General features: G+C 34.2%; 1 protein-coding gene across 42 annotated transcripts in view; it reads right to left on the bottom strand.

Moving 5' to 3' along the window:
• Positions 1–659: 659 nt before the first annotated feature.
• Positions 660–22,315, bottom strand: part of LOC125660393 (basic salivary proline-rich protein 1-like) — a 57,206-nt gene continuing 35,550 nt past the window's right edge. For 17 of the 42 annotated variants that reach the window (XM_048892202.2, XM_056149566.1, XM_056149570.1 and 14 more), the window contains 15 exons: positions 22,212–22,229; positions 19,374–19,470; positions 18,517–18,539; positions 16,616–16,661; positions 14,614–14,649; positions 14,189–14,245; positions 13,122–13,184; positions 11,081–11,110; positions 9,374–9,430; positions 9,162–9,218; positions 8,460–8,525; positions 7,989–8,032; positions 7,059–7,136; positions 3,970–4,116; positions 660–3,742 (listed from right to left, as the gene is read on the bottom strand). In XM_048892202.2, the coding sequence (XP_048748159.2) occupies positions 3,632–3,742; positions 3,970–4,116; positions 7,059–7,136; positions 7,989–8,032; positions 8,460–8,525; positions 9,162–9,218; positions 9,374–9,430; positions 11,081–11,110; positions 13,122–13,184; positions 14,189–14,245; positions 14,614–14,649; positions 16,616–16,661; positions 18,517–18,539; positions 19,374–19,470; positions 22,212–22,229 (930 nt within the window). In that variant the 3' untranslated portion in view covers positions 660–3,631. The remainder of the gene's footprint in view (positions 3,743–3,969; positions 4,117–7,058; positions 7,137–7,988; positions 8,033–8,459; positions 8,526–9,161; positions 9,219–9,373; positions 9,431–11,080; positions 11,111–13,121; positions 13,185–14,188; positions 14,246–14,613; positions 14,650–16,615; positions 16,662–18,516; positions 18,540–19,373; positions 19,471–22,211; positions 22,230–22,315) is intronic. The other 25 variants (XM_056149569.1, XM_056149572.1, XM_056149588.1 and 22 more) reach the window with 14 other exon arrangements.

The following is a 22,315-nucleotide window of genomic DNA, read 5'->3' as shown; positions in this document are numbered from 1 at the left end:
AACTTATTTGTCAGAAGTGTCAATTGATCATACGCAGAACATACTTCAACATATTCTCGCGTATCAAATCAATTGAGACATCAGCAATTTATGCAGGTGATTGATTGAATATTGTTTAACGTCCCTCTCGAGAATATTTCACTCATATGGAGACGTCACCACTGCCGGTGAAGGGCTGCAAAATTTAGGCCTATGCTCGGCGCTTATGGCCTTTGAGCAGGGAGGGATCTTTATCATGCCACACCTGCTGTGACACGGGACCTCGGTTTTTGCAGTTTCATCCGAAGGACCGCCCCATTTAGTCCCCTTCTACGACAAGCAAGGGGTACCGATTACCTTTTTTAATCCCGATCCCCACGGAATCTTATTGGAATATTGCTACATAAATATGGAAAGTTGACGATGGATAAGCTGAAGGTATCTCGTTTGACATAGAATTGAGTTGTTAATTTGCCGTTAAAATCTGTGCTCAATAAAATATCCAAATATGAAGCAAATATGGACGACTCTGTGGTGGTTTTTGATTCGGGTTCACTGAAATATATGGACATATGAATGAAAATGGGCATTGTTAATAAACAAAATGTCGATATATCTCAACTGGACATACCAGAGGTGGGATCAGGTGTATAGGAAAAGTAAGTAATAACAGATGCAAATTTGCACATGTAATATGTTTATTTTCATATACATTGTATACAAAAATAAAATACTTTCACAAAGTATCATCATTCAAGCTATAATTATATATATATATGACTCTCATAACTTTAGTTTCAAACATTCGAATGACATACGTATAAGCAAAGGAATGTATAATTTCATTAAAAAAATTATAAAATTAATATAATTATTATATCACGATACACCTGCAAACCACTAAAATACGTGCGACAGGCGTTATGTCTTGAAAGCCGTATCTAGCATGCCCGTGAGAACCAATTTCAAAGGAGGATGGGGCTAAACATACTCTGGACAAATTGTACCCATTTTCTATGCATTATCATTCCATTCCGAAACGTGGGCGAGTTGATTTTCTTTTTGTTTGTTTTACTGTTTTGCAGGTACATGTAGATTAAGTAAGAGTTTGGGCTACTCGGCCCCCTTCTTCTTTAAACAAATAGAACACATTTTTAAAAAGCATTTAAAGAACAAACACAATTTTCTATAAAAAGTATACTTTTGTTTGTGTTGAAATTCTGTGTATAAAAACTAATACATACATGAAAATATATTTTAATGTTTTTCGCAGTGATACAAAAATGTTTTCTTCCGTTTCTGCACTCGAAACAATTATTTTTGTTTGGTTCCATGCCAGTGTGTACACCACAAAATGCCGTCAGTAGTATACTAGTATACTGACATACAATGTAAAATCAAATGGTTCATGGACTTTAACGGTCTCTCGAGTATCGCACAACAAAAATCCCAGATAGAAGTGTTGATTTCTAGTGACCAGAAGGAAGAGTCATTACTTCTATTATTACATTCAAGAAAAAATTTGTTTTAATTTCTATTATGTTCAAATAATTTGTTCAAATTCAAAATTTCTCATGTTCATGTCTTGGTCGCATCAAACCCGAGATATTAACATCCGTAGTCAACACTCTGGACCACTTAGAAGAGTCTCAGACTTTACAAAATAGACCCAGAGTCGCGACAGGAGTTTACACGTTTACGAACCCTCACTGATATGGCCACGAGAGCTTTGTAGACCTAAATTTGAGGCACTTCATTTAAAACTGGTGATGTCTTCATGTAAGCGAAACATTTTAAAAGGATGTAAAACAAACAACAGGAAAACAATATTTCTAACCTTTTCATGAGTGAACTTGACATTAACCAAATTACCTTACTACGTTGTCTGGTTATTATCAAATTTTATGCCAAGAACTAGCGTCTAATACTAATCCATTGTAATCTACAGTCCAGAGAAAAGTGTCTTAAGCTTCAGAACCGTGATATTGACTTTAGTTAAATGGCACTGGTTCGAAGTCAACATACACTGCTTGACCATTAGCAAACTATTGTTACAAAGTATGAGCTTCTAATATTTCTCCATTACAAAGTCGTGGCCTAAGACATTTATCTTCTAACTGGTGACCTTGGTCTTGGACAAATGACCATACTAGTGGTTATATAACATTGTCTAGTCAAAAGTAACTTTTGTGACAAAATTCAGATTGTAACAGTTTTCCAATTACAAATTACAGACAGGCGGTCAGACATTCTCCTTATGTGAAAAGGTGAAGATAACGAACAGTGATCAATCTCGTAACTCCAATAAAGAATACATACTTAAACGTAGGGCAAACACTGGTCATATCAGAGGTGGGATCAGATGCGGAGGAGGAGTAAGCCCCGCCGTGAGCCCTATATTTTGATTAGGAGTAATCCTTACTCAAAATAAGTGTATAAAGAACGGCCTAACAATTGGTATGAAACACGCCAGATAGCATTTGACCTAATGACAGGTTGTATTGTAAACGCAGATCGTTATATCGACCATCGAATTTTCGAAATGCTGACTGTTGAAACCTCTGTTATATCAACTTGTTTGTAAGAAGCCTGCCTCAAGTGCCTCGATTTGAAAATTGCTCATACGCAGAACAAGCTCTTGCGTATCGAATCTGTTGAGAGACATAAACATCACATGCAGGTGAAGTCACCCCATTTGTCATAAAGTTGAGTTGTTAGTTTACCGTTTTAAAACATCTAAGCCCTGTTCAATAAAATACGTAAGTATAAAGCAAATGTGGTATATTCTTTGGTGTCTTTTATTTTGAGTTCACTGGGATATATCGAATCCACGTAATTATGCTTGAGGGTTGTTGTTAGTAGATAAAACGTTGTCGATATGTCTAAAGGTCACAGCAAGAGATTTTTACTTCTGTGTAAAGTTTTTTTTATTGAATTCTGCCTCGCAAGAATGCAAAGAAAGCTAAGTTAATAAAGGAGCACAGTTCGTGCCTATGGGAACTCCAACAGACTGTCGAAAGACCTGGTCACCAAAGATTACGAAAATATTGTCAATGAGGAACTCCAGCATCTTTTTAATATCAGCTTCAAAGTACCATAGAGTCAGAGTGGTGTTTAACAAAGTCATTTTTAAACATTCTTACAAGAATGCATCACCTAATCTTAGTTGCAGGGCTTATAACTATGCGCCTAGTTTGGCCGCTAGATGTTCAGGACCGAAGGAATATTCAAGCAATGTATAAAAATGTGCAAAATCTACCCCCCCCTTTTTTTACAACCCTACAAAGATTTTACAAACTTTTGGTTGAGGCATCCATGCTTACTTTATCTATGCATTCAGTTGTGTGCTGCATGATTTGAAAGAAGAAAAAAATAAAATAAAGTCAACGAAAATAAATAAAGATAACCTCATTTTTTGTTTTGAAAAAGTCTGGGCTCTATCTCCGGAGTCCTAAGAGATCAGTGACTATGAAATTCACAAGTTTAGTTCACCTACCCCTACATATTTTGGTGACAAATGGTTAAGTAATTTCGTAGAAGAAGCCAAGATGTTCAAAAGTTAACGGTTGAGGGGCACGGATGACAATAGGTAACCAAATTCAATCAAGTGACAGACCACTTGATTTACTCACGTGACATATAAAAGTAAATCTTAAATTGGGGGGCAGCTATGTTTTAGTCTTGTTTGGCCATCTCCACCGGCAGCTAAGATTAATGTGTGTTTTTTGAAGAAGTTCACCAAATCCATCACAGTCTTAAATGTCTGAAAAGATATCATAATTGCATTCAATAAACATATATCAACACTGCTAGGAAAACCTAGATCTAAATATAATTTTCTCTCATTTATGTTTAACATTGTTCTTGCCTTCATGAGTTCACTACTTCTGTACAGTCAATCTCTAAATATTTTAAAGTCATAATAGTGTTCAATCAAGAAACAATTCGCACAGTCTTATAGATACAATCCCAGTATTATGAACTACTTACCTCCTCTGCTTTCTTCTCCCTCCCAAGGGCAAATTTGGAATCCGTCCTTTGCCGTATGGGGAGGTTATACACTTTGGTGTTGTTGTAGATCTGTAGAGTGAAGGGTTGTCCATCCTTAGTACTGGGTCGAATCAGAAACGTTCCGTTCTATAGAAATATATATATATATATACATATATATATATGTGTGTGTGTGCGTGTAAGCCTATTCCCAAGGTACCAGGTCACTACGTAAATTGAACTCACAGATATACTGTACTGAACTAATTTACGGATTTTATTCCACCTAACTTAAACGCATTGAAACAATGTATTTATACCTGTATATAGCTAATTTCATTGTTTGGGGATTTACTTTTATTTAATCTTATATATTGAATTGTTTATACCTTTGGACATGCTCTCACAACAAAATATTTAGATACCAGTTTCTCTGCGTTGAACACACTTCTAATTGAATTATTCCTATGATGGGAAGTATCACAGAAGAATTCTTGTTAAAATATGGAATGACATCTCCATTTGTTTATACAAGTGTCAAACGAGTCCTGCATCAAATTTACACCTATGCCTGGTTTATTTCAGTGAAGTGTTTTATTACACACCTTCGAGCAACCCAACCTGTTTTAATCCAATTTTAATCAATGTTAATTAACACACATTACCACTATTATAATTCAATGTTAGTTAACACACATTACCACTATTATAATTCAATGTTAGTTAACACACATTACCACTATTATAATTCAATGTTAGTTAACACACATTACCACTACCATAATTCAATGTTAGTTAACACGCATTACCACTATTATAATTCAATGTTAATTAACACACATTACCACTATTATAATTCAATGTTAATTAACACGCATTACCACTATTATAATTCAATGTTAATCAACACACATTGCCACTATTATAATTCAATGTTAGTTAACACGCATTACCACTATTATAATTCAATGTTAATCAACACACATTACCACTATTATAATTCAATGTTAGTTAACACACATTACCACTATTATAATTCAATGTTAATCAACACACATTGCCACTATTATAATTCAATGTTAGTTAACACACATTACCACTATTATAATTCAATGTTAGTTAACACACATTACCACTATTATAATTCAATGTTAATCAACACACATTGCCACTATTATAATTCAATGTTAGTTAACACGCATTACCACTATTATAATTCAATGTTAATTAACACACATTACCACTATTATAATTCAATGTTAGTTAACACACATTACCACTATTATAATTCAATGTTAATCAACACACATTACCACTATTCTAATTCAATGTTAATCAACACACATTGCCACTATTATAATTCAATGTTAGTTAACACGCATTACCACTATTATAATTCAATGTTAGTTAACACACATTACCACTATTATAATTCAATGTTAATTAACACGCATTACCACTACCATAATTTCAATACTCATGCAAAACACACTTTACAAAAGAAATGTTTGCAAACAATATGTATTTACATGAATTTATACTGGTATACACCGAGCCAGTACACAAATGATAATAAAAGCAATGTAATAAGTTTTTTGTAATGTTTATCATGGCAGTGATTAATATTATCCTATACACGAAGATGAATGTTTGGGGGTTTATACTATGCAGTATAGTATAGCAGCTATACTATGCTATTGAGGTCTTTATCTGCTCTTCTCATGCCGAATTTGCTATCAATTGTAAAACTTATTCGTTATACCAATAAAAGAGGTACTGTGAGCAATACTCACTAAGAATACCCCCCCCCCCCCCCCCCCCTGCTTACCCCAATCTCCCAAAGGGTGTTGTTAATAGGCATAAATTACCTCTTTCCTGCGTGTAAAAATATAGTATGCCTTTGTAGAAGAAAATGGAAGATATAGTCTGAACACAAATCCATGGTATAAACCTATAATTTTGACCTTGAGATCAAAGATCAAGGTCATAAAAGGTCATGAATATACATGACACAGTATCATGGTGATACACCCATGTCTTATGGTATGACTATGTCAAAACTCTATCATCAATTTTGACCTTGAGGTCAAAGTTCAAGGTCATATAGAGGTAATGAAGGTACCTGACACATCGTATCATGGTGATACACTCATGTGTCAAATATGGTATGCCTATGTCAAAGAACAAAGAAGTCATGGCCCTGATACGAATCCATTGTAAAACGTTTAATTTTGACCTTGAGGTCAAGGTCATATGAAGGTCATGAAGGTACATGACACATCGTCTCATGGTGATACACTCATGTGTCAAATATGGTATGCCTATGTCAAAGAACAAAGAAGTTATGGCCATGACACAAATCCATTGTAAAAAAAACCCTTTAATTTTGACCTTAAGGTCAAGGACAAATAGAGGTCATGAAGGTACCGGACACATCGTCTCATGGTGATCCACCTGTGTGCCAAATATGGTATGCCTATGTCAAAGAACAAAGAAGTTATGGCCCGGACACGAATCCATTGTAAAAAACCTTTAATTTTGACCTTAAGGTCAAGGTCAAATAGAGGTCATGAAGGTACCCGACACATCGTCTCATGGTGATAAACTCATGTGTCAAATATGGTATGCCTATGTCAAAGAACAAAGAAGTTATGGCCCGTACACAAATCCATTGTAAAAAACCTTTAATTTTGACCTTAAGGTCAAGGTCAAATAGAAGTCATGAAGGTACCCGACACATCGTCTCATGGTGATGCACATGTGTGCCAAATATGGTATGCCTATGTCAAAGAACAAAGAAGTTATGGCCCGGACACAAATCTGGAGACAGACGGACGGACAGACAGAGTGATTCCTATATACCCCCTAGAACTTCGTTCGGGGGGGGGGGGGGGGGTGTATAATACTGAATTAGAGATCTAATGAACTAACTAAATCCACAGACTCTCATCAATTTGCTGTAACCAGTTTTACTTTACATACATGTATATAATAAAAAAGTATAGCATAAAAAGAAGTACAAAACCCAGCATAGTCCAAAAAGAGTAGGACCTTAACATTACAATGAAAGAAAACAAGTATATTGTAACCTTTCCAAAATTCTTTAATACTTCATCTGCCTCCGCTCTGTTGACATTCTGGTACCAATCATGTTGAAAAATATCATCCTGAAAAATAGTACGCATTTAAAAGACAGCCCTTTCATATATAACAATGGACATTCAGTCTTGATTAGCCATTGTTCATTTATAGCCTTCTCTTAAGGAATGAAATCAACAGCAAACATGTTTGTGGTGTGAAATGGATTGTGGTGGGCACAATGTATATATATAATATTCTTTTATAGCATTCTAAAGAGACAATAAAGCCGAAAGCGATTATAGTGAAATGATATTCGAGTTTTCTTGATCTTGACATGTATTATTGGATATATATATATATATATATATATATATATTAGAAGTTGATTCGGCACAGTTGTAAATAAATATTGAAAATCACACATTCCATAAAAAACAATCATTTACTGCTAATATATATATATATATATATGCGCTTCATAACTGCAATCAGATATAAACTACTCCAAGTAATTCTATGTTATCCACAACAAGTTCTGGTACTAACTTCGTTCCTATTATTTGAATTATGACCACTACTTCAGATTTAATGACGTGTATTATACCTTTAATCTGCAATGCCATGCCATTACGATGGTTTTACATTAAGACCATTTTACTGCCAACTAAAACAATTACTGATGAAAAGCTGACATTGTGGAAATCGTGTAAAGTTACGCAATTTGGGATGCTATATTCGGAAACAGAAATCAGTTGTGGAGAATATAAAAACTTAAAATTTCAATTTACAGACTTTCAGTATATAAAATACCGAATTTCCGAGAAATATTCAGATGTTTTACAATTCAGAAACGAAGATAACTATTGTTTCCCTGACCCATTCGACGAGACCAGCTAGTTCATGTGCGGTTGATTTTCGTTGGATTTGAATTTACTTACCTCACTGCCGGGAACTGGTGGTGGACGGCGATCTATTACAGAACCTACAACAATTACTTGGAAATATTTACTTGAACTATAATAATCCAATTCTCCTGATTCTGAATTGCTGTTACAAGCATGCACAGTGAAGTTCAGTAGAAATGACAATAATGCAAATGTGGATATTTGTTAACTGCATTGCAAACATTGGATAATTACATGTACGCCCAGTATAATTTTCATCAGAGAATTGTTGTATGTAATTCGTTTAAATAATGAACAGTTAGATGTCCAAAATAAGATGTACAAAGGCCTTTACTAAACAAACTATAATATCCTCCAAGATTTGAAAATACACATTAACTGTATAATTCTACAAGAATCGCTATATTGAAAGATGCATGCTCACTGTACAATATCAATGCCAATAATTTTGAAATTGTTTAAATGTAGAAGTCACTCAGTGTGAAAGTGCCAAGGTTCCCTCACCTCTTCCTTGGGGTTTGATTCCTTTATGGTCTGTAGGAGTTGGGGGTAAGGACCTCCCCTCATTGACTACAGATAAAGCATGCTAACATATACATGCATTCACACATTAAACACAGTGCGCAAAGAACACAAACAATTAAATCATTTACGTCATTCCTGTCAATATACACGACGTGCAGACTGTATTCACTGTGGATAGGAAAAATGTTCACTAATTCACATAGAAAATGATCTAACCCAGATTTATATTCGCCTAAAGTTGTTTCTTGTTACTTTAGGGTAATAAATGGATGAAATTACATTTGCCAAGTTTTCATGCGTCGATTTCAAATAATGGCTAAAATAATTCAGGAAGCGAAAATTAACCTGTATACAGTACATATATATGTAAACCCATGCAAATCATGTCATCATAAACAACAGTAATGAGAGAAGACTTTTCATTTCTTCATTTTCGTCATTTCAAAGAGGTGACACATCAAATCAATGATAAACAGCTCTTCATAATATCAAATTTCGAAGAAAAAACAAAAGTACTTTGCAAGTAAAGGTGTAGAAATCTATATATATATATATATATATATATATATATATATATATATCTCGTTTTGGTAGAGCATGCCGTGCATCATTTCCTTAACATATTTTGCATACTTTTGTGTCACAAACACCTACATGTCTGTGTACAAGAATATGTCTTACTCTGTGTGGTTCGTTGGTGGGTCCTTGATGTAGGGACAGGTGGGAATGTGTTCTCTTCTACGAAAATTATCATAATGCATGTATAAATACATGATCTATATCCAGAGTAAATTTAATAAGTTTAAGCATTGTGATATATGCTAACATTTTGAAACCTTTTTTTTTTTTTGTTTTACTTTCCCGTGAGTTTTTAATAATTCTAAATTCATTACCTTGAGATCCTCTGTGGGGGGTCTTTGACGATGGTACAGGTGGTTGTGCCTTCTCCTCTAAAATGATAACACTTTAGAATTGAATCACATTATTTCTACATCGTATAGACTGCACACAGTCGAAAACCAGTTTTAAAATTCTCAATATTTACTGAAAATTAACAAAATAATGAAAAGAGAGAAATCAAAACGATGTGGGGGTTTTCCCGGCAAACTATAACTATTGTAATTTACTAACACAAATTAATTGAAAATATCATTTCACTATTCTCAGTGTTTCATTTCATAAATATAAGTATTATGTATCATTTGCAGAGAATGAAAGACAAGGAGAGCAAGAAAGGAAGATCATAAGTTGCATATAAGACTAATGGCCCACATGGCTCATTTGATACACATTTTGTCACGCATTAAATCCCATCCATGATCCCTACCTGGTCCAGGTTCATGATGTACACAGTTTTGAATCTACATTACATGCATGAAAATGCTTTAATATCGCACTTTTCTGCTTCTTGAGAAGATTTATCCTATCCAATTTCCATGTAAAACTTTGAAACTCTATTGCGACCCCACACTAGCCAAGGACAAACTAAATCGTAATTACATAAGATATGCTTCACATAAAAGTTTTGGTTTTTCTGATTCAGTGATTCTTGAGAAAAAACATTTCAACACTCAATCCGATTCTAAAATTTCACAAGGATATCCACTTGTAACAGGGAGTGACCCTTCACTTGTACAAACGAGAATCCTCTTTCTCAAGGAACGCCTTTTGACAAGTTTGATTGACATTTGCCCTATGGTTCTTAAAAATATGAACATGTGAAAAAATGACGCTAGGCAGACTGACAGAAGTCAAGTCTCGATCAGTTAAGACCCTAGACCTGGAGTACATCATTATTGCAGGAGATGTTATTTATTCAAAATATAGCATAACCCAACACTTTCCACAAGAAAATAGCAGTATGATAAGACATGAAGAAATGGTATGGAATTAATAAAAGTGGGATTCTTTTGTCACATTGTAAAAACTAAATTACTTGTACATTACACGAGTTTAAAAAATAGTGAAGTGGATTAGTGTGAGGTTTTCAAAATCGAACAGTACGGCTGCTCTCGCAAAGTTGAATGCAGTCCGCCGATAACTCCTTGGCTGAGGGGATAACTCAGCTAGTTTCATCAATCAAATTAGTGCGTAAGTTTTGCTAACATAAAGTAACGTCAGCTTTAAGTAGCAGAACTGCACATGACATTAAAGGTTGCAGATTTCATTTGTGTAAACGTGATGCAAGATTTCCGTAATTTTGTTCACAAAATACAGTATATTTCATTTCGAAGTTAATGATTTTATAACAAATTGTAAACACTACTCTCTTTGACATAACCTATCTCATTATAACGATATGACATTTCATAAGATAACATAGCTCGCCGGGAATCGTGGTCCTACCTACCCTATCCTGCTTAATTGGTTTACAAGACCAGAACCAAGGTTAGAGTTGTGAAAAGTATGTCAAAGCCATAAGTGAAACATCAAAGAATTATCCTCCTTGGTTCAAAGGCTATCGCTAAGGTTAAAGTTTTTCCCAAAAGTGTGACACTAATACCAGATGACAATAGTTCTCAGGGCATTCATTCCGGCGAGCTAACAAATTATATTTCACAAATAAAAAGTAAACTCGTGCGAAAAGCTTCAAGGCTTACCTCTTGATGCGTGTTTTGCTTTAGGCAAATCTAAAATGAAAAATGTACGAATTGCAATCAGTTCTGGTTTACATGTTTTATTTACACTACATGTGCATTACTTTAGAACATATGAGAAGTTGTATCTTCTCCAAATCATCTATATAAAGTGCCAGTACGGCCCCATCCTGGCCAATTAGGATGGAGTAGTGTGAACCTTGAATCTAAATGCTAAATGTGTATCACTTTAACCTAGGTTGTCCTTGTGGTGCAATCTGGAGCAGATTGCCACATACATGGTATCATTAAGGAGTCTTCCACCATTCTCCTGTCTCCGACCAGATGTTGTGGAAAACTCAAACACACTTTTCATGAGCATGCTTGAAAACTAAATAATTTTAAATGTAGGTTGCTTGTAAACTAGTTATTTGACAAATTTTATGTTCAATTTACGGTTCTTGAGATGAATATAGTCAAAGAATTTCATTGTATTCTGATATTAAGTAAAACTTGAAAACAATGTTTTGGCCCTATCTTCATCACAAGAATGGGGATCTTAATAAACCTGGATCTTTCAAAAGAAATTCACTCTATATTCCATTGTAAATATTGAAACCCATACTGAGGCTGTATTTTGGTCCTGGGGGTCATTGTGCAATGTAAACTTATACGGTACCCATTTTGATGCACCAGATGCGCATTTCGACAAATAATGTCTCTTCAGTGATGCTCAACCGAAATCTTTGAAATCGAAATAACTATGAAGTTTTAGAGCTAAATATAGCCAAAAACAGCGTGCCAAAAAAGTGGAGCCAAATTCGTCCAAGGATAAGAGCTATGCATGAGGGAGATAATCCTTAATTTTGAAATGAATTTCTAAATTTTGTAACAGCAATTAAATATACATCCGTATTTTCAAGCTAGTAACGAAGTACTTAGCTACTGGGCTGTAGAGACCCTCGGGGACTAACAGTTCACCAGCAGAGGCCTCGACCCAGGGGTCATAATGTAAAACTTATACGGTACCAATTTTGATGCACCAGATGTAAATAAGAAATACCCCTTGACCCTACACTACATGCGGATGCTTGTAACCCACATGACAAACTGCACCTTTCTCAGAAGAACTATAATGAATTATCACACATTTTCTTATGTAAACTGTAGTTGAACACTTGTAGCACCGATGCTCATGATTTAAACAAACTTGGATTTTCGTTTCATAAGACGGACTGTTAGTCCCCGAGGGTCTCTACAGCCCAGTAGCTAAGTACTTCGTTACTAGCTTGAAAATACGGATGTATATTTAATTGCTGTTATAAAATTTAGAAATTCAATTCAAAATTAACGATTATCTCCCTCATGCATAGCTCTTATCCTTAGACGAATTTTACTCCACTTTTTTGGCACACTGTTTTCCCCTATAATAGCTCCAAAACTTCATTGTTATTTCAGATTTCAAACATTTCGGTTGAGCATCACTGAAGAGACATTATATGTCGAAATGCGCATCTGGTGCATCAAAATTGGTACCGTACAAGTTTTACATAAGAAAGCTTGCATACAAGTTTCAAATGTTTAGACAATTAATTGAGAATATCTTTAGAAACACACCTTCCCATTTTCAGTTGATAATATTCCAGTGAAAAGGGAAAGGGCCTTTATATGCACTATCCTGAATCCCTTTACGCAATGATGCTTTGTATTATAGGAATTATGAGATTGGTCACTTGTTCGTTGTCTTCACTTTTCATTAATTTGGGCTAAAATGGGTTCAGTGGTTCTTGTAAAGGATCCGAAAATTTACAAAAGTTTAAAGACAGATAATGGGGATTTAAAAAACCCAGAAAATCTTACAAGGTGAGTTAAAAAAGCCATAGATTAAATTTAAGAAAATCCTGCAACATTCTAACCTTTCTTTGAGGAAAAATTAAATTACGATACATGCCATACACTAAATTGTTATGTAATAAACGTGATACGACGAAGCATTTAGTACAATACAGCCATACAGACAAATTTAAAATTCCAATAGCAAGAATAGAGATATTAGTGTACAAACCAGAGACATCTGGCTGTAAACCAATAATAGGAACTGCACCTGCTGGAAGCTTTTTGCCAGATTCTACAAGTATTTAAGCAATCAAAGGAATTTTAAGGCATGCAAATACATGTGCATTTCAAGCATTAAAAAATCGATTCAAGAACAAAAATGTCCGGGTTGCTATAAAATATGTTATCTGTCATAGAGACAGCAGTACAAAGCATTCTGGAAAAATGACATATTAAATGTAGAATTTTTCAAAAACAAATAAAAAAGCACTTTTAAAATATCATATGTATATCTTCAATATTTTTATAACATCTATAATGTACAAGGTCTGAAAAATTCCAAGTAAAAGCTGTGAGGAGTTGCTTACACAAAGTAGGTACAAAAATGTACCATGCTTAAAAATGACCAAGTTCAACTACATGTTCATCATGTACATGTAAATTTTTCAAAGAATGCCCGATCACTTATGAAAAGACACGTGAACATCTTCAATGCTTCCATAACAGGTGTAAAATGTCTGAAGGATGTCAAATAAATGCTGCAAGGGGAGTTGAATTCAAAAAATAGATTCCGTCTATTCAAGACATGCTTTAAAATGACAGAGTTCCGCTACATGTCAATTTTTCGAAAAATGTCTGATCACTGTCAAAAAGACGCATGCACATACATGTATTCAATGTGTCCAGAACAACTGTATAAAGTTTGAGGAATGTCAAATTAGAGGTGCAAGAAGAGTTGAATATACAAAATAAGTACCGTCAATCTAAAACATACTTAAAAATGACTAAGTTCAACAACATGTAAATTTTTCAAAGAATGACTGATCAATTTCAAAAATACACATGCACATCTTCAATGTGTCCATAACAACTGCACAAAGGTTAAGGAACGTCGAGTCAGAAGTGTGAGAGGAGTTGATTACACAAAGTAGGTACCCTATTACATGGACGCCCGTCCGCCATTCACCATTCTATGCCGTTTGCACGTTGTGCAACCCGACCAATAAATATTGTACATCGATACAGAATAACCAAAGTGCAAAGTGTCAAAATGTTTGAAATGTATCAAGTTTTTACCAGTTGAATGAGACGGTATTGCCGGACGCACTTTTGATTTTAATCCAGCTTTGGGTTCTGAAACGTAAAATCAGTGTAAAGAGCATACCCAATAAACCATTTAAGCTAAGTGTTTGTTCTATTATAGTCCCATTCATCTGCATGCAACAACAGCAACAATCATTATTAGTAACGTGTTTTAAGTATATTTTGCCCATTCGCCGACATATAGCATCTTATAATCTAGCAATCAAACCAATGTCCATGCTTGGATATTATCACCATATAGTGTCTCATTCGTGATAGATTATGTTCATCGTAAGTGCCGACAGTATGCCTTATGAAAGCAGTATTGATACAAACGTTCTAAAAAAAAAAAAAAACAACCCAAAACCCCCAAAAAACTTGAATATTTGATGGTATTTTTCTTGGGATAATATGAATACCTGATGGTAAAGGAGGTAACCTTGGTGGTAATTCCGCTGAAATATACAAATATTTTGTAAACACACGGGAGAGAAAAATTCCTATCAAATCAATACAGCAATATCTCTATAAGGAGGAAACTTTAAGATTTCAAGCTATACAAAATGTTTACTCAATCTGTTTAAGCATGCTTAACAACTCTCTGAAATCTATTTTATATACAAGATATATTTCTACTTTTAATCATAATAATTGTAAGAAGACCTTTGAAATTACTCCTAAATTCTTTACAATAGTAGCAGAAAACATCTATATCATGAAGATGTCTTAAAATAATTGACAAACGCAAACCACTCAAATGCAGAAGAAAAAAGTTTGTCATAGATTTTTCAATCGAAGTAATTCATCAATCCAAGATTTTTCCTAGCTAAACAGGTTAGTAGTGTCGAGATATTTCCTACAAGCCAGTAGTATCGAAAAGTTAAAAAAATTATCTGCACGAGTATAATGAAAATTGTTATATTGCACGTGTATAAATCTATAATGAACATTGATGTTTCTCCGATGAAAAGTGAAGATAACGAACAGTGATCAATCTCATAACTCCTATAAGCAATACAAAATAGAGAGTTGGGCAAACACGAACCCCTGGATATACCAGAGGTGGGGTCAGGTGCCTGGGAGGAATAAGCATCCCGTCGACCAGTCACACCCGCCGTGAGCCATATATCTTGATCAGATAAATGGAGTTATCCGTAGTCAAAATCAATGTGCTAAGAACGGCTTAACAATCGGTATGAAACACGTCAGACAGCATTTCACCCAATGATAGGTTGTATCGGCAAGCTAGATTGTTATAACGACCATATAATTTGCGAAATGCTGACTTTAAACGAGACTATATTGGCACCCCTGCACCATCAACTTGTTTGTCAGTACATATATGTAGCTTGCCTCGATTTAAAAACTGACCATGAGCAGAACAAGCTCTTGCGTATCGAATCAGTTGAGATATATAACCACCAAATGCAGGTGATAATGGAATATTGCTACATAAATATGGGAAGTTGACGATGGAGAAGCTGAAATCATCCCGTCTGTCAAAAAGTTGAGTTGTTAGTTTGCCGTTAATATCTACTTTCAATAAAATATCTAATATGAAGCAGAAGTGGACGACTCTGTGGTGTCTTTTATTTCGAGTTCACTGGGATATAATGAATCGAAATATGCATGAAAATTATCATTGTTAATGGATAAAGCGTCGTCGATATATCCAATATCGAAACCTAAACCGGCAATAAACAGCAAGATAAAAAAAGTATTTCAAGGAACAAATGATGTATTTAATGTTTTAACATTTTGAGATTTACTTGAGTTAGAGCGTAGCAAACTTGGTTGGCTTCTAGGCGGGATTTCTCCATTTTGGACCTAAGCTTACTTACATATAGGGAGATCCCAAACCTTGGAAAATGTGTTCATCGGTACGTTTGAAGATAGGGGTTCGTGTTTGCCCAACTGTAATTTTGTATTCCTTATAGAAGTTATGAGATTGATCAATGAACGTCATCGTCACCTTTTCATTTTTCAGTTTGGTATAATACCCTGATCGTCACCCCTCCCCACAAAGGACAAACAAACTGCCTGGCCCTGTCCAATATGTACATTCTTCAAAAACTATCAGATTTCAATGTATTATGAAACAACTAAATTTGCCGTATCATGTTGCAATGATCACGGAAGCGTAGGGGCTAGACAGCCGCATCATACCTATAACCTACGTTAGTTAAAATGGGCAATAACTGTTCTTTTGCCAACCTCTCGGTATTAAATGTAAAAGTGACAAAGCCTTAGGATGAATGAACATTAAAGTCAGAGGTTCCACGTTACGATAGGATAAAAAACTCTTATTATACAGTACGGCCTCAATGCAGATGTACTAATCAGTGGCACTTTGTAGCAAGTTACGACTGAGTGAAGGAATTTCGAGTGGGACGATGAAAAACAAACAAATATACATATTACCTGGATCAGGTTTCTCATAATCTTCTTCATCGTCACTTTTCTGATCCTTGTGACAAATGAAAAATAGGAAAATAGACCATACTACCATACACACTAATATTTGTCATGATTAAACGCTCATATTTTACTTATCAAAAGTACAACTCAAAACCATTTTGGAAGCCTTCGTTTGATTTATCAAAAAGACATATATGATCCGATGCCGATTGTCATCATACAGAAAAATCCATATAATTTAGCATGCCCTGTAAAACGAATAAGTTACAAAGAGAGGTATGGAGCAATATCGTCTCAATCTTAAATCCTCCATAGAGAAGAAATAAAAGGAAGCTGGTGGTGGTGTTATTTGTCTGAAAGAAGAACCTGGGTCTAGATGACTTAATTTAATTCTATTGGAGTAATACCATCGATAGTTACAGTGTATATGTTTCATTCTTTTTCTTCCAGTTACCCAAACTAGTACGTAGCATGAGAAAAAAATTCAAACGCAATAAGAGTTTTTCTGGTTGTACACGTTTTGCAGTTTTAACATTTCTTCTGTGGGTGGGGAATATAGTCTAAAGAGCCTTCGATGTATATTTTTTTTAAAATTTAGAATAATAATAATCACCACAATGCATTATTGAAATGCACTCATCCTTTGAAAATTATCTGCAATTGTAAAGTATCTGGGAATTCATTATCACAGAGTTTTCAACGAATACCATGCTAATAACATAATGCAATATTAGCTCTAATTCTGAAAATTTTGTTTTGTTGTAAAAATGCGTGACTATGAAAGTTTTGTATGTAACTTTAAACATAATCATTAATCAAATCAAAGAAAATTTAAAGTTTTATTAAAATAAAGATTTAGGTTCTTTTGAATTTAAAGCATTTTCTAGCAATAAATTTTTGTACGGGAAGACAATAATGTAATTTTGCTTCCTTCAGAGTCTCTGAATAGGTTTTCTAACACAAATATTAATGATATAAGTTTAAAAACCTTACTTTTTTTCTGTCATTGAAATACAATTTTCCAACAAAAATGACGGCTAAAATTGCTTTTTAAAATAATTAAAACCAACATTGAAAAATTAAATAAATATGCATACGTTGCAAACGCGAGTGAAATACACATGTATATTTTGTTCAAGAAGTACTTTTAAGCTTGATCTATTCTAAATTAAACATTTAAAAATAAACAAAAATTTAGTACATAGCCTATTTGAGGTAGTCCACCCTCGTGTGACGTCATAGGCTTTCGTAAAATCTTTATTTAATCAAACTTTGTGTATGATAAAAATATATATTTTGGGGGTAATTTTATCACTGGACATAATAAAAAATGGGTACACTATTTCACACTGCAATAGTTTATATTTTTCTATAAATAATCAATTACAGTGTATCTATATTTCTATAGATGTTGTCAAGGGCAATAACTCCTATATTTGGATGTTCTCTTTTGAGCGCATACTGTACATGTACAATGATTTCCTGATATCCACAATCAATTTATGTATATATTTATAAAGTAGCAGTTTTTGGAAACCGATAAAATTATATTTTTGGCATGTTAATTAGTTTCTATGCATTTTCATTATGCTGTTTAATGAAAATGTACGATTTTCTGATATACATGTTGACATACAATGTACATGTATACTTCTGTTTATATATATCCGACATCTTTAAAAAGTGGCAATATATGCGTTTTCTTCGGTTGTTGAGTAAATTGAAATCAAGCTGAAATTAATACAGTTCTTCTACTTCGAACCACTGATATTGATCAGTCACATGACAGTGGAGTTACCTTAATTGACAACTGCATAAGTAAAAGCCATTCAGATACGATATCGCAAAAATTCTAGGTATATTACAGAATTAAAAAAAAAGTTTATAACTGAATTTTACCATACCTTGCCTGCCATCGCCATATAGTCTAAAGGAAAACAAGGATGTCGTTTAAATGAACAAGTTATCCCTTCCATTTAATCTAGTGACATTATGAAATACACGAACATGCAGATACATGTATACACTTGAAAAGAATAATGATAATTTGACAAGCTGAATAAGTTGCATCCAATACCTCAGACGATACATACATATATGCATGCATATATATATATATATATATATATATATATATATATATATATACGGAACAATGAAATTGCAGAAGGTTTGTGGATCAATACTGCTTTTATTTCAAGGCACAATATACGATATTGAAACACAGAAGCAAATCGTGCTTGTCGACACAAGAATAATCCGCAACACAGAAGAATGGAGAAACTAATGCATACGCTACAATGTTTATACATCTAGATATACATGCATATTGTTATGAAGACGATCATAACTGACATCTTCGTCCGTACCAGTCAATATTATCTACCCATATCAAGCCTCATTAAAAGAACATGCATTAAACAGTGTTGCATGGAAACAAACCTTATTAGACTATACATGCAAATAGTAAACGTTAGCATTTTATGAGCAAATTTCTAACAAATAAAATCTTCAATATCCATATGATCCTATGTGCAATGAAAGTTACATGTAGATACCTTTTTTAAAATGACAGTTATAAAACAGAAGAAAAAAATGAATATAATGTCAGCAACTCTGACTTATAAACTTATATCATTTCATAATTATAAAAAGCGCCTTAGAGTAAGTTCTTTCATATGGCGCGATATGAATTTTATTATCATTATTACTATTACAAGTACTTATTCAAGCCCTTCGCAATATAAAAGAAACAACTTACCATCTTCTGGTGGTTTAGCGGGTGGCGGAGCCCTCTGTCGTGGTTTGCTATTTGACGTTGCAGGGGGGCGGTTGGACTCAGGCTTTTCGTAATCACTCTGATAAAACATAGTGATAATAGCACTTTAAAAATGTGCAATAAAGTATTTCATCTAATCATAAGTGAAAGAGAATCTGATTGGTCAAGTAGGTCACGTGACTGTCGCGTTTTCCCTGCAACAAATCATCATGCTCCCAGCTACACGGGATTAGTGTGGCGTCACAGTACCCGTAAGTGAATTATTGAACTTCGAAAGGCGCTCGCAAAAGGAATTTAATTACACTCTGGGTGTTCCTGATGCACAGTTTAAACAAATGTACTTTGGTTGATACACAGGTTTTCCAGTTATAACTGCATAGTGCTATAGATTACGTCAGGTTTCAATTTGTTATTTTAATTCACAATCATGACATTCTGTGATATTTCATAACTGAATGAAATAAAAAAAAAAATTAGATGCAAGAGATCAGCATTCCGGAAGAAAAGAAACATAAGAAATGAATAGCATATTGCTCCATTTTGTTGCTTATGCATTTTAATACGTGTACGTGGACCGTTATGGCGAGCTCAGTTGCATATAGATGAGCGTATCCAAGATTTCCTCTCCTCCAATAGAATTCCTGTGACTTGCTTTGTTTCGGAATAATAAACAATTTATTGTATTAATGATCGGGAGATAAGATCTAATCATCCAAGAAAAACTGTAACCCCCTCCCCCGTGGCAACGCTCTAGGGGGATCCTCGGGGGATATGACTTACATTTATCTTGGGTGAAGAGATCTACGTATCTCCCTCACTATTATACAAAAAATGTATCAAAATGCATAACTTTTTTGCTATAGAACAGTATTTTTAAAATATTTTTTTTATCAGATGGAGACATGAACCTTAGAGAAAAACAACCTTAACGTCTTTAAGTTATCAGAACATTTCTGCTGTACTTATTCTCAGCATGATAATCACTACTTTTTTTCAGTTTTGCCTTGCTGTATTCATCAGACATAATTTTTGAGAACTTTAAATTTCTTCATCACTATCGTATATTTACATCTCGTAACGTTATTCACAAATATAAAAAAAAAAAAAATGAATAAATAAAAAACAAAAACAAAAAAACCACACAATCAGGAATAGAATAGGCCCTCAATACTCCTTTCTTGTCGTAAGAAGCGACTAAATGGGGTGGTCCTTCGTATGTGACCGCAAAAACCGAGGCCCCGTGTCACAGCAGGTGTGGCACGATAAAGATATCTCCCTGCTCAATGGTTGTAAGCGTCAGACATACATGTACATGTAGGGCTAAATTTTGCAGCCCTTCATCGGCAATGGTGACGTCTCTATATGAGTGAAAAATTCTCGAGAGGGACGTTAAACAATTTACAACCAACTAACGAAACACAGATCCTTGGACACACCAGAGGTGGAATAAGGTGCCTAGCAGGAGTAAGCATTCCATATTGACCGGTCACACCCGTAGTGAGCCTGTATATCTTGATTTGGTAAACATAGTAACTCGTAGTTAAAATCAGTATGTCAAGAACGGTTTAACATGTCAGACAGCATTCGACCTAATGATAGGCTGTACATGTAACTGCACATTTAATTTAGATCATTGTAACAACCATATAATTTGCGAAAAGCCGACCTTAAACGGGACTGTTGAAACTCCAGTAAAATCAACTTTTCAATATTCTCATTGTGATATAACCTATTTCAATAGGTGAAATCATCATTGAATAAGCTATATCATTACTTCAGAACCTGAATAGGTCATGTTATCTATCTAGCTATTTCGCTGTTTTGAATAGGTATTATCACTATATGGTTAATAAATCCAAAATGGTGTCTCATAAATTCACACTACCACAGAACTCTTGCACTGAATAAATACATATTTATTTCTTTCCTTTTCATATTTCAATTTATGTATTAATTCATGCATCACATATGCTTAAAGGGGCATGGACACGATTTGTGCTGAAAATTTTCTAACTAATATATTTCTAATGGTAAGCAAATTTGAATGTCAGTTGTTGAGGTACAAGAGAGATACAGAGCTCACAAATCTTCGTTATGTAAACAAGGCTCGCGCCATGTTTTTGCTTACATAACTAAACAGTTTCTAGTGTTTGTCACATCTCATTTTGTTTTAAACATCATATTTTCTATTAAGCAGCCTTTATGTAAATCAAAACATGGCATGGGCCTTGTTTACATTATACAAATGTAACAAAGATTTGTGAGTGCTGTATCTCACTTGTAGCTCAACAAGTGATATTCAAATGTTGGTTGATAAATAGAAATACATTCGTTAAGTATCGTAAACAATAAAAATGGGAAAATAAGATTTGAAAATTTTCAGCATGTCCATGTCCCTTTAACTGGAACTGCTTCTTGTACCACACACACATTCAATACACATGTGCAGGTTAAAAACTATTGCTATGAGGGCAAGCAATGAATATGTCGGGCGTGTTTGCAACAAATACATGTGTTTACTATAAACAGCTGCAGTTATAGGGACTAAATACGCCTGTTGTGTAGCCGCGGATCTATAAAATCATATGTAATAACCTATGTGGTTTTTATTATTTTTTTTAACACAAAACTTCAGGTGCAGGCGTTAGTTACATTACAATATCATGGAATTAATGAACAAATTCAATATGCAGAACGTACACTGGTTTGACATGCTGTATTAGATGAGTTTTGCACCCCTTCCTCAATGGGTCATCATGCAATGCATTGACAACCACAACAGCAATATTTCTTTACATTAGAAGTCGTTTTCTCACTGACCTTTTTAGATCTCCACTTCTATATCAAAATAATGTCTGCTCAATCAAAGCCTTTTAATGAATGTGATATGAAACACAATAACTGATTGACAAGAGACCCATGGG

This window comes from Ostrea edulis, chromosome 9, assembly GCF_947568905.1.
Source record: "Ostrea edulis chromosome 9, xbOstEdul1.1, whole genome shotgun sequence".
Taxonomy (NCBI): domain Eukaryota; kingdom Metazoa; phylum Mollusca; class Bivalvia; order Ostreida; family Ostreidae; genus Ostrea; species Ostrea edulis.
The sequence above is the reverse complement of the archived record's forward strand: the minus strand, read 5'-3'. Positions and strand labels throughout refer to the sequence as shown.